Genomic DNA, 14,265 nt, shown 5'->3' with positions numbered 1-14,265 from the left:
ATTCAATATGATGGATTAAAAAAAATTGTTTAACATCTCTTGAGATTTTATCTCGTTTAATATAGGCTGCAGTGCATATTTAATTTAATTAAACAATGAATGACCTCTAATTCAAGCATTAATTTTTTTGAAAAATATATGTAGTTTATTTATTTGATGTTTAGAGATTAGCGATGACCATTTTTCCATGGAAAACATAAAGATGCACAATTTGTCATTTTCTGTATGGGATTCTCTGATTTACACAAATGACATTGATGTTTTTAACCTTTCTAACCTTGAAATTTGATAAATTTAAGCCTAATACATATTTTTTTACCTTTAATTTTTCATTAAAAACTATTTTGTCTTTTAATTTTATAATTATAATCCTGTATAAATTTTAAAGTTAATTTTTTGCTTGCAATTTAGAAATTAAGATTACCACAAAGTTTATTTCTAATTAATTTTGAGATGTTTTGTAGGGTAACATTTAACTTTATTTTAAATATATTTTAGATAATATATATTTAATAATAATAATAAAAAAAATCATAGTATTTAAAGATTATACTAATTTGGTGTACAACCTTTACTGTCAAATATGTACACATAATGAAAAGAATCAAATTTCTAAATTCATGGGAATGTTACAACATAAAAATTAGAAACTTAATTACAACAAATAATTACAATTCCTCTATATCTAGGAATATATATTGATTAAAGTGAATTGGAGTCTGTTTTCATAACACAATGGCATATTTTTTTAATTTAATTTCAAATTAGAATGAAATTTATACAAAAATTTTTTATTTTTGAATTAAATTATCAAAATTAAAACATTTGAATAAAATTATCTAAATGTGTAAACTTTTAATTTTTTAAAAATCTACTAATCACTATATTTTTTTAATATATATATATATACAGACACACATAAAATCTAAACTTAATTTGGAGTAAAATATATTTGTAAATTCAAATGGGGAATTTATTTTTTTATAAAAGAAAAATAGATGTGCACGACTTTAAATAGTTTTTCTCTCCTTCGGCAGCAATGATTGCGAATCATAATTTTATGGACTTAATATAATTATATAAATTTAGTGTCTAGAAATTAATAATGACTCGATCTATCTTCGAAATCTCTTATTAATTGATAAAAATTTTAGATTATTTTGTCAAAATTTAAATTTCTCTCCTTTCCTATTCAAATATTCCTTTTAAAATTATCTAATTTTATCCTATTACCTAACTTAAATTAACAAAATAGAAATTTTTTTTTTAAAAAAAGAAAAAATTGGCAGAATTGGATCTAACCATTCCATCTTCTAAAAGCATTTACCATCACTACTCAGACCACATCTTCTAAGTTTCTCTTTTCTTAATTTATATTTTTATATTTTTCTTTTTATCATTAAAAATATTTTATAATTTGGTTGAAATAATATCATTAATAAAATAGAAGAAAATGTGTTAGCAAAGACTAAATTTATGGTAAAAAATCTTAATTATTTATTTTAATTTTAATTATGAAAACAAATTATTATTAGAGAAATTAATTATTCAATTTTTATAGTTTAATAAAAGTAACCATTTAGTTTCTTTATTTTAAAAATATACTAAATACTTATTATCTTTTCAAAATTATTAATTATTTAGTTCTTTTTATTTTAAATCATTAATTATTTAGTTATTTCATTTACTAAACCGTATGTAAAATAATTATAATTCTATTATTTCTAATTAATATTTATAATTTCAAAACATAACTATTTAATCCTGTAATTTTAAAATCATAATTATTTATTCTATACAATTAATTAACGAAAGGAACTAAATAGTTAACGATATTAAAAAATAGAGATTATTTAGTATTTTTAAAAAATAAAAAAATAGTTAATTAATTTTATTAAATTTTAGAACTAAATAGTATTTATTTATTTATTATTATTATTAACAATTTCCAAATAAAGAAGAGGCCATAATATACCAATCACATTTCTCTTTTTTTTTTCAACAGACATAAAACTTAATTAAAAAGGCCCAAGGACTAATTACAATGTAGACCATTAAGAGATAAACCAAGGATCATAAGGCCCAAAACGTATATGGAAAAAAGAAACCATAGAATTCTATATCCAAAAACTCGAAGCGATTCGACTTCCAATTCGGTAAAAGCAAGCAATGTTGCTTCCGAAATTGAGAAGTGCTCCTGCTGGGAAGAGCAAAGAAGAGAGACTAAAAAAAAATCAAAACTTGAAATCATCGAGAGGAACTCCAAAGCACAGAGACAACCATAGGTCACTAGAGGCATAGGAGGTGAAGAATAGTGACAAACCCCAAGTCGGCTGGAGGAACGGTGTCAGACGTATAAGGAAGGGAAGCTATCTTCCTCAATTGAGTTAAGCCAACCACCTTCAGAATCAAGAAAGTTTCGGGATTCATGCGAAGGCCAAAGAAGGGGAAGAAACTGTGATACCGATCCAATAGGCTAAATTTCTAACAATAATGTAGAGCAACCTTACATCATTCAAATGGGAGTTCAAAATCCTATTCATATGATCCAAATACATTTGGAGTGTGCTTCAATTTATATAGGACAGATTTAGTACAACACTTACAATTATGGACTTAAGGAGCCAAAATAAAGCGAGTGTTTAAATAATAAAATATAGTATCATCTTTATTCATTATTTAGCAACTTATCAAGGTTCAACTTTGTAGCATTCTAATATGGATCTCTTCTATACTTAGTTAATTTATCAAGAATTTCTTGTGGTGTTCTCAAACTAGAATCGCTTGATTATCTATGTTTCTAATCACATTGATTAGTTAGAGATGCAGTAGAGCAACCTTCGCTCTATAATCTTCATTTCTAATTACATTGGTTGGTTAGGGGTGTGATAGGGCAATCTCTAAAAGATATCTTTGCCTCGCTCGTTGTCAAATTGTGTGACGGGGTTTTTGATCACGAGTTAGTCTTGGGTTCCGCATCAGTTGGTAGTAAAGCAACCTTTGCTCCATTATTTATGTTTCTAATCATATTGATTAGTTAGGAGTGTAATAGAACAATCTTTACTCCATAATTTTCGTTTCTAATCATATTGGTTGGTTAGGGGTGTGGTAGAGCAACTTCTAGAAGATATCTTTGTCTCGCTTGTTGTCAAGTGTGTGATGGGGTTTTTTTATCACGAGTTATCCTGGATTCCGCATTAGTTGGTAGTAGAGCAACCTTTGCTCCATAATTTCCGTTTCTAATCATATTGATTGATTAGGGGTGTGATAGAGCAACCTCTAGTAGATATCTTTGCATCGCTCGTTGTCAAGTTGTGTGTTTGGGGTTTTTGATCATGAGTTGGTCCTGAATTACGCATCAGGCTTGATTATGCTCCCTAAACCCATAATTGCAAGTATTGCATCAAATCTGTTCCATATAAATTGAAGTACAAGATGTATTTGAATCATATAAATATGATTTTAAACTTCCATTTAAATGATATAAGATTACTTCACACCATTATTGAAAATTTACCCTATTCCATATCAAACTGTCTTAAAGTGATCCCAAGAAAGGGAGAGGGTTTGCTAAATGACCTTGCTGCCTTCCGATTGCTCCGCAGATCTTTCAGATCTGGGACCAAAACCTGAAAAAAAAAAAAATAAATAAATAAATTAAAACAACCACATGCAAACACACCAGATAAGCCAAAAAGAAGCTCCCTCTATTAACCACCACTTCCCTAACAAACAAATAAAAACTATGTACACCTGGCCTAATGGAAAAGGAGTACGCCCATGGCCATATGATTCTCAATGTATGTAAAAGGGCTACTTTTATATATTAGCTATTAATAATTTTCTATCTATTATTTTTCTGTTTTATATAAATTTTATTAATTATTATATTTTGAGCTCATGTAAAGAGCTATAGATGGGCCCATTGATATCAGCTGCTTTATAAAAAGATAGCATTAAGAAATGCACATGAAGACTATAGAGAAAAGATGAAAAAACTAGGGACTGGCAATGTGGCTTTGAAATAAAATCTAGTCCTTTGCATATCCTTTTAAATTCTATTTATTTTTTATTTAATTTTAATTTAAAATTTTTATTATATTAAGATAAAGTTAATTATTAATATACTATGTATTTTACTTTATTTTATAATTGTACCATAATACTTTTAAAAAAATTATATACTTCATAACTTAACTATAAGAAGTATGGTTATAAATAAAAGCTTTTGTATTTTACTATAATATTTAAAATATTTTATAATATAAAATTAAAAAAGTAATTAGTAGGTATTTTAAGACGTTAAAGATGTTTTAATGCATTGTTTGAAATTAAGTGATTAACTAATGAATTTTCTTATATTATAATATAAGTTTATATATGTTTAGTGTTCCTTTGATATGTGAATCTTAAAGTACCATATATATAAATATCAAAGTTTTCCTCATTATAAAATTATATTATTTATCGTTTTACTTGACTTGCATTAATAAAATAAAAAAACACATAAGAAAAATGAAGGTGTTGAATTCCATCATTCTATCTTTTCAAAGTATTCGATGTGTACCCATCACAATTCCTCATTTCAATTACTGTAGTAAAATAAGACCACACCTTTTTATTTATATTTTTTTTATTTCTCTTTTTATCTTTAAAATTTAAAATTATAATGTTGTTAAAATAACATCATTCAAATAGCAAGATATATATATATGTATATATTCTTTGAAAGACATTATGCACATATACTGATGCGTATGGTTATGTAAAATATTATTTGTTGCGAGGAAATATACTCTTATTAAGAAAGAGATGTTAATTATTATTAAACAAAACATGCATGTTTACAAAGATGAAACTCGAGTCTAGAGACAACTTATCTTTTCATTTCTGAAAAAGTATGAATCCCAAGCATGATGAAATCCTCCATCACGTGAATAATAATCGAGATATTTATGAGCCGAATTTTAAATTTGTGAATTTTATAAAATATGGACATTTTAATTGAATATTAATGAATTTTTTAATATTATAGAGATCTGATGGTAATATTTCTTATTTATTTATATTTAAAAAATTATTAAAATAACCCTAAATAATTTGAAAATTTTCCATGGGAGTTAGTCATTACAGACTTTGCTAGTATTTATTATTTCAGCTTTAAGTGCAAACATGGGCTTTCTTCCCTTTATAAAATATTTAAACTAATTGGTAAATAACTAAAATATATAGAGGATTAGAGGAGCAAGAATGAAAACGATATGGATCTAATAGAGCAAATTTCTAACAATGGTGTGGAGTAACCTTATATCATTCAAATGAGAATTCAAAATCATATTCATATGATCCAAATACACTTGGGGCGTATTTCAATTCATATGGGGCAAATTTGGTACAATACTTGCAATTATGGATTTAGGGAGCCTAATCAAGACTATGAGCCAAAACTACACAAAGGGAAACCTAAAGTAAATATCAATAAAGGCTTTTGTGAAAATTCAGTTTTGTCATGATGGGCTTGCTATGTTTTATTATTTAAACACTTACTTTATTTTGGTTTTATTTGGGCTTGTATTCTGACCATAATTTATCTTCTAAGTTTTAGAGTGTCAGGCCATATTTTGGACTTATGTTTCATCACTTATGAGTTTGATATATTATTTTAGTGTGATTGGGCTTGGGCTTGTGTGTGATTCGGCTAAGTCTAAGAAGAGTATCTTAAGATTTTATATTTTTTCTTTTTACTATATAAGGATAAGGAACACTTATAAGAGAAAAAACTTTTGAATCAAAATTTTCAGAATTTTTCTTCATATCTTTGGTGTGTATTACTTTGAGTGAGAGTGAGGATTTGCTTTCATCAATTGCATTAAGAATCTTGGCTAAATTATCAAAAACTATTCGTTGTGACATTTGTCAGATTCTCATCTAAATCCTTCAATCATTGGTGTTTCAGTTTCTCTAAGTGTAGGGTACCATAGGAGGTGAGTTTATCAAATCTTTGATTTTATATTATTTGTGCGTGTGGGTTTGAAGTTTGTGCCATAGGGTTCCATGTCAATTGGTATTAGAGCCAAGTGAGGTAAATTCTTATTTATTTAGGTTCTAGTATTTTGTAATCTTCCTTTCTTCTTCCTTATTGATTTGAGTGAAATTTTTGTGTGCATGGTTGCACCTTCTTAATTGTTGAATCATTGCCTAATATTTTTTGGAAGACAAATTCAAAATCTATAATAGAAAGAAAAAAAAAAATTCCAATGATTACTCTTATTGGTTGAAATCTCTGTTGCCTTATTTGTCTTGATGTTTGGCTGAAATTAGTGAGAACTTCTTCCTGAATTCCTCTTGGCCGAACACTTGAGATTTGCTTCCTGGTTTGTGTTTTGTTTCTTGATTTGGCTGGAAATTGTAATATACTTCCTATTTTATCTATATAGCATTATCTTTCTCAATTGATGATCGAAATTTATGGGAATCAATTTGAATTTTGAATTGGCTTGAATTCAGATTGGATGACAAAATAAATTCTGCATATTTTCTAAAGTTCACATTTAAAGTAATAGCATCTAAATTGATTTGGTATCAAATCCTTCTTTTAAGACCATAAATTTGGCCATAGTACTATTGTTGAGTAAAATTTTAATTTTCTGATTCTATTAGTGGATTTTTGATACTTGCTTTTTTTAGGTATATTTTAAATAGATATATATTTAATTTGCTTTGTAGTGAATTAAATTATTGTTTTGATCAAATTCGTTTCCATTGATTTCTAAGTTTCCATTTTCTTTTTGTTTAAGCTTACTTTTGCTTTCTTGACATTGCTAGAGTGTTGTTTGTTTGTTTTATACTCTAAGTGATAATTTTTAAGTAGCACAAAATCTTGTTCATGTAATACTTTCTAAATTGTCAGTTTTTTCTTTCTAGTTTTTGCGTGCTTCCTTCTTTTTTTAGGGTTTCTTCTTTGTTTCTTTAAACGCACTTTGGGGTTAGTTGGTTGACCTTAAATTTTTAAGTGAAATTAAAGAATCAGTAAAAGAGTGGTAAGAGTACAAACACTTGAGTATTTTTATTTCTAACACCATATTTGCGAGTTCTCTTTGTTTTTTATTGATTTGAAATAGAATGAGTAAAGATAAGAATGTGGTGGATAGTGATAATCAAAGTGATCAGGATATGGCTAGTGATTATAAGCTCTTCAAAAAGTCAGTTGGTAGTGAGTTTGGAAGGCTCTATAGGACTCTTAAGAGGATGACCAAAGCTATAAAGAGTTTGAAGGTCTCATAAGCTTCCACTTCTACAAGAATTCCTCAAAGAACTCTTAATTCTAATAGGCCTCAAGTTCGAGATGAAGAGTTGATGCGTCAGAATTTCATCCCTTCCACTACAAAAAAACAAGGTATCAGTGACGGATTTAGCGACGGAACTTACTTCCGTCGGGAAAAAAAAAATTAGCGACGGCATTAGCGACGAATAATTTATGTTTAAATTTCTGACGGATTAGCGACGGATTTTTAAAATATTAGCGACGGAATTTATTCTGTCGCTAATCCGTCAGAAAAATCAAACAATATAAAAAAAAAAACCCTAAACTTCTCTTTCCTCATCTCTCTTAATTTCAGCCACGCTTTTCCTCTCCTATCTTCCCCTCAGCGCCGAATCGATCTTCCTGCCACTCTCGCCGCCGCCGCCCCGTCGCCTCGCCGTTCCCGTGACGGATTTGCTGTCGCCTCCTCCTTCCTCCTCGATCTCTCTCTCCGGCTCTCCCTCCGTTCTCGATCTCTCAGACCAGCGGCAGCCACCCTCTTCCTCCGGCTCTCCCACCGTTCTCGATCTCTCAGACTCTCACTGAGCCACACCAGCGGCAGCCACCCTCCTTCCGCCTCGATCTCTCACTGAGCCTTGCAGAGTCGCCGCCGCCGAGATTAGAGCAATTGACGGTAAGTTTTGGTCCTTCTTATTAATTATTTGTTTTATTTATTTATTTTTTAATTAGCACCAATTGAATTGATTTTGCTGCGTGCCCAGCAGCTTGCTGCTGCGTGCCCACGCAGCAAGCTGCTGCTGGGCACGCAGCAGTTGCGTGCCCAGCAGCTTGCTGCTGCGTGCCCATGCAGCAAGCTGCTGCTGGCACGCAGCAAGCTGCTGCGTGCCCACGCAGCTTGGATTTAGCAAAGACTATATTTAATTTATTTAAAATATATATAATTTTAATTGAGAAAAGAGATCAAATAATAATCGTGGGCCAATAAATTAAATATAAATTTATTTTATCTAATTGTGTCATCATTTAAACTATATTTCTTTTCTTTTTTGTCTAATAAAGCAATATTAGATTTAGCAAAGACTCTTGTAATTAAGGAATTAGAGAAAAAAGAATAAAAAAATAAATTTCAGAAATTAATTTGATTTGATTAGTATATTAATGAATGGATTAACAAACTAATCTATTAATTTAACTTTTTTAAAAAAATAATAATATTTAAAAGTAGTTAGTTAATTAAAGACATGAATTAAAATAGTATTTGTGGGTTTGCTTTACATGCCTTCCTTTCAACTCTACTTTGATATGTTACTTATGGACAATTATTTTTTCAGATGCCTCGAAGAGCAGTATCATGCAGAGGTAGAGGACATAGCCAGCATCTGTCTATGAATGAAATAGATAAGGCAGTACAGGTCCAGGAGGAAATACTGGAGCATACTCCACAAGCATTAGGGGGCCAAGCAAACGCATCCTCATCATCATCAGTTCGAACTAGAGGTCCGAATTTGGGACATCCTATCCCATCAAACCCGTCTGATCGTCAATTGATTAGATTGAAAGGAACTGTGTAAGTCATATACAACTTTTTGCTATTGATTTAATATGTATTATTACTTACAGCTACTCATTACATATAAAAATATTACAGTTTTTTAGATTCCACAGTTACTAGATCAATCACTAATGACATTAAGATGCGCTATACTGCTCCATGGAAAACTTGGTCAGATATACCTTTAAAGACAAAAGACGAGCTCTTCGAACTTTTTCGGGTAAATACAACTTATATTTTAAAATTTATAATATGCATTTTAAGTTTTTTAAATTTATTTAACACTGATTGTTATTTGTAGAGTCGATATGCATGGGATGAGAGTGAAGAAGGTATGGTTCGAATTGCTTGGGAAAAGGTAGGTAAAGAAAGACTGCGAGACATTCTTAATAGAGTTAGGAGCGAATTGTTGCACAAGCACAAGAAGACGGATGTTGCTTATCTATATAATTTAGGACCAGATTGGATGGAGGCAGAGATATGGAATGAACTTGTTGCATATTGGAGTACACCAGAGTGGAGAAAGAAATCAGAAGCTGGTAAAGCAAATAGAAACGTAGAAAAAGATGGGACTATTACGAAACACTCTGGTGGTTCAATAAAATTGGAGGTTCATGAGAATAGATTGGTATAACTCTTTTATTTCTTACTTTTATTTATACAATTCTATTTTTATATAGATGGTTAGAAATTATTAGTGCATCTTGTGTTGTGTGATTATTTCTTTTTTGTAGGCAAAGAAGTTGGGTAGACAACCAACTCAACTTGAACTATTTCGTGCAACTCACACAAAAAAGGGGAGTCAAGGTGTTTACATTGATGAAAAATCACGACGAGTTGATGTAAGTTACTTTTTGCTTATTTAATGTTATCACATTATTTTTCTAATTGTTATGTTATCATAGTTGTATATGATTCATGAAATGTTTATTATGTTTTCTTTTTTTACTTAGGGAGCTTATTTGAGTGCAATTGCTGAAAATGTGAATGACAATTGTGAGAGTCAGTCTGCTTTTGATTTGAATAAGTGGATTGAAATTTCTGGAAGTAGCAAAGGAAGAGTTTATGGTTTTGGATCCTCTGATATTGCAAAATCAGGAACTCCAACTACATTTTTCCGACAAGGTTAGGATCCGTCAGAAATCCGTCGCTAATATTTCCGACGGACGCCCGATCCGTCGGAAAAAATTAGCGACATGACTTTAAGCGACGGATTTGAGTCCGTCGGAAATCCGTCGCTGAAAGTTTCAGCGACAGAAAAATCCGTCGCTGATAGTCTATTTTTTGGTAGTGTTCATACTATTATAGGGATTTGAATAACAGGTTGGCAAGACTAGCGCAAGGAGGGGAGATGGAGGAATAAAAGGAGAAAGAAGAGGCTAAAGTTCCAATCTCAACCTCCATAGAGATTGAAATTGAAGAGGAAGTTGTAATACATGAAGTTAATGTAGTTGTTGTTGAAAATTCCACCAGTGAGCTTATATAGGAGGTTGTGAATGATGGTGGATGTGGGGAGGACATGATTGATGAGGTGGAGGAGGCAAATGGGGCTATTTTGGAAGTTGTAGGGGAAAATGGGTCACATACACAGGATTTTTCTATGACGAATATTGTTATGTGATCAAGCCAAATTTAGACCAATTTTTCATATTGTTATTTACATTAATTTATACATTTTCTATCTAATTTTGTGGTTTTGATCTTATTTTGCAAAAAATAGTGTAAAAAGGTAATTTGGTAAAAATGACCTTAAAACTGCCCAAAAGAGAGTAAAAGAGAACAAGCCTGGTTTGCCCAAACCAACTTGCAGCTGAAATAGGAGAGGGATGAGGAAAGTACAGACTTGTTGTTTCACTAGATTGTTTACCCAAACAAACTGGGCAAACAGACCCTCAGGATAGAGGCAGTGTGTAGACAACACCCAAGACAGACTGTTTGACCGAGTTGTTTGCCCAAACAACCCGGGCAAATAGAGTCTGCTATTGCAGATAGCAGAATCGCAGAAAATTCAAATTTTAAATCTTCAAGGAGTCTTTTCCTCCCCAACCACGTGAATACAGCTCAGCAAATCTTCTAGACACCTCAGCACTCTATCCCACATATTTAGGAAGCCAAATCTCAAGAAGATCCAATTGCCTTCAAAGAATCCAACTCCAATTGGAAAAAGAAATCCAACCCAAACAAGGAAACTTAGGGCTGCTCAAATCAATTATAAATAAAGGATCAAACCAGCAAAGATACATCTCATCTTCGAAAAGATCACTAGTAGCCGCGCGCCACCCAGCCGGCCTTTCCTCTTCTTCTTCTTGCTTTCTTTCTTTTATTTTTGTTTTCGTTTCAGTCATGAGTGGCTGAAACCCTTTTTCTAGTTGAAGATTAGGTGAAACTTCATTTTATTTATGGATTATGAGATCTGAATACATGTTGTTTATCTTTTATTTATCAATATTTATGCAATTTCATGCTTAATTCCATTGTTGCTTTGTTAGTTAGATCAATAGGGCCATTGATTCTTGATTGCAAAGTAATAATTTGTTAGTTTGGATAGTTTTAAGTCCATAATTGCTTGAATTATTCAAACTCAAGTAACTCTTGGTGTAAAAACCAAGGAGATTGCATAATCTAGCAAGATCACCATACGTTTGGATAGCTAGAATTAGGTCTCTCTATTTCTTAATGCAATTGACAGTTGTATGATGCTAAAAGCCCCAAGGACGTTCCTTGGCAACTTGTTGATTAGTGATTAATTAGAGAACGTTTCCTAGTTAATCTATGCTTAAGGGAGGATATGGTGGTGAGAAACGTCTTCCACTCCTATAACTAATTTATTGAGTCAAATAAAAGAATATAAGTGTTAATAATCAATCCCAACAACTGAAGTGGATCCAATTCTTCAACTAGAGTCTTTCTCATTATTGAATTCTCTTTACTTTATTATTTGCTTTACTTTGCTATTTTTAATTGTAGTTTAGTTCATCAATCTCAAAACCCCCCTTTTATTTTATTTTCAGTTTAATTACTTGGTCTTGATAAGAAAAATAGGTAAGTATCAATTTCCTGTGGATTCAATCCTTTTACCATTATCTACAGTTGTAAAATTGTGGATAATCAAAAAGGTTATTTTTGACCGATTTCGACAACCGCATAGCAAGACAGGGACTGTTTTCCAAGTAGTCAGAAAACTGCTTGCCCAAATAGACTTGGCAAACAGAACCAGCAATCTAGTAGAATTCAGGTCAGCAAGAAAGATTCAAGATTCCACCTCCCTTTCCAAAAAGATTTGAAAAATCACAAAAAGAAAAAGAAGAAAGATAGATCCTTGAAACCTTTAGGAAAGTGGAGATTAACATACCTTTGCTTGATGCTGTTAAACAAATACCAAGGTATGCTAATTTCTTGAAAGAATAATGTACAAACCGAAGGAAGCTTGCTGAGAAGGAAAAGGTAAGTGTAGGGGAGGTTGTTACTACTGTTATAAAGAGGAAACTCCCAGCCAAGTGCAAAGATAGAGGGATGTTCATTGTCTCTTGCAAAATTGGCAATGTGGGCATTAAGAAAGCCATGTGTGACGTAGGTGCATCAATTAATATTATGCCTCTTTCTATTTACAAATCTTTGAATGCAGGGGCACTGAAGGACACTAGAGTGGTCATACAATTGGCTGACAGATCTGTGGTATATCCAAAAGGCATTTTAGAAGATGTTCTAGTCCAAGTAGACCAACTTGTCTTTCCAGCAGATTTCTATGTGATTGATATGGAGGAGGACAATAGCAACACTACCTCGGACATCTTGCTTGGACGACCCTTCTTGAGCATGGCCAGAACTAAGATAGATGTGCATGATGGCACATTGACCATGGAATTTGAAGGGGAAGTAATAAAATTTAATGTTTTTGATGCCATAAAATATCTCCATGACATGTCCCTTGTTTATGGTTTAGATATCATAGATTGTTTGAGCCAAGAAATATTTGAAATGAATCAAGATGATATGCTAAACAATAATTTTTATAGGGAGGCCAGCCAAGAGGATGAAGGAAGCCGAGAAGAGCTAAAAAGGGCAGAAATAGTCTACTGCATAAAGCAGACAGACTGCTGTCTGCCCAAATAGTTAGCAGAGGAAAAACTGGCAAAATGCTATTTGCCCAAACAGCCCCAGTACCCAGCGTAGACAGATTACAACCTGCCCATACCACTCCAGCAAGAAGAATACAATTTGCCCAAAACAGCTAAGCAGATAGTCTATAAAGGGTGCAATTTGATAGATCAAACAGCAGGTGAGCAAAGGGGAGATCATTGTTTGCCCAAACAGCAAGGGAGAGCCGAGTCGAGTTCATCCAGGTTGCTAGCACAGGCAGGCTGCTATTCGACCAAGCAAACAGCAAAGGAAAAACAGGCAGACACTTGTTTGCCCAAGCAAGTTAAGCAGATTACACAAGCAGAAAGCTGTTTGCCCAAACATAAGGATAAGGCAGAATCTTGTCTGCCCAAACAACAACCAGTAGATCAAAAAATCTCAAACCCAGATTTAAAGCCTCTTCCTGGACACCTGAAATACATGTACTTGGGAGCTGAAAAGACACATCCAGTAATAGTGTCAAATCAATTAAGCCAACATGAAGAAGAAAGCCTCCAACAAGTGCTAAAGAAATACAAAGGAGCAATAGGGTGGACCATAGAAGACATAAAAGGTATCTCACCTGCCACATGCATGCATAGAATACACATGGAAGAAGACTACAAGCATGTATGAGATGCTCAAAGGAGACTAAATCCTCCTATGATGGAAGTGGTGAAAAAGGAGATAGTCAAGCTTCTAGACACAGAAATCACTCTGATAGCAAATGGGTAAGTCCTGTACATGTAGTCTCGAAGAAAACTGGGATCACCTGTTAGTGTATTTGCCCTAGGCTATTATCTTGGACCTTTTTGTGTGTCGTTTTGGTTATTAATAAAAGAAGTTTTTATTATCATTATTATTTGTTTGCATGTTACATAATAATGATTAACATCCCTGGTTACTTATTATTATGTTGATAATAATAAAATATAACTAGTATGATTATTGGTCAATAATCATTAGATGATTATATATATGTTGATATAATTCAATAATCATAGATACTTGTTAGAGAACAAAGTATTGGATGGACTCGCATTGAGATCACTACATTGGTTAATGTCATAAGTGAATCTCAAAGTAGTTATGTCTTAATCATTTGACTTGAGATTATCATAGTTTCCAATATAAGGACTGTTATATTTTGACATAACTAAATATTGTCTTTAATCAGATAATCATAAAGGTTATGATTGAGCATGATAGAAATTATGTAGAGGATATTGAACAATCAAGATAGAATTTGTCTCTCTCTTTGAGAGAGATATCTTCTGGGCCCCTCAATATGTGAGACTGAGAAATGCATGGCCGTGCTCAAATGAATTGA

At 31.9% G+C, this 14,265-nt stretch overlaps 1 protein-coding gene across 1 annotated transcript; it reads left to right on the top strand.

The window, feature by feature from the left end:
- The first annotated feature begins 7,122 nt into the window (after positions 1-7,122).
- Positions 7,123-9,946, top strand: LOC122721503. Its single transcript, XM_043949345.1, has 6 exons — positions 7,123-7,275; positions 8,596-8,831; positions 8,913-9,036; positions 9,118-9,444; positions 9,551-9,658; positions 9,770-9,946. Exons 1-6 carry the CDS (start codon positions 7,123-7,125, stop codon positions 9,944-9,946), a joined length of 1,125 nt encoding a protein of 374 aa, XP_043805280.1.
- Positions 9,947-14,265: the final 4,319 nt, after the last annotated feature.

This window comes from Manihot esculenta, chromosome 13 (genome assembly GCF_001659605.2).
Source record: "Manihot esculenta cultivar AM560-2 chromosome 13, M.esculenta_v8, whole genome shotgun sequence".
NCBI classification, from domain to species: Eukaryota; Viridiplantae; Streptophyta; class Magnoliopsida; order Malpighiales; family Euphorbiaceae; genus Manihot; species Manihot esculenta.
This window is presented reverse-complemented; position numbering and strand designations above follow the sequence as displayed.

What these genes read in the sequence shown, in the direction of transcription:
- LOC122721503 (XM_043949345.1), top strand. Translation starts at nt 7,123, where the DNA reads ATGAGTAAAGATAAGAATGTGGTGGATAGTGATAATCAAAGTGATCAG. An exon ending in AAGCTATAAAGAGTTTGAAG is followed by an intron (nt 7,276 to 8,595) that starts GTCTCATAAGCT and finishes TTATTTTTTCAG; the next exon opens with ATGCCTCGAAGAGCAGTATC. An exon ending in AAAAATCACGACGAGTTGAT is followed by an intron (nt 9,659 to 9,769) that starts GTAAGTTACTTT and finishes TTTTTTACTTAG; the next exon opens with GGAGCTTATTTGAGTGCAAT.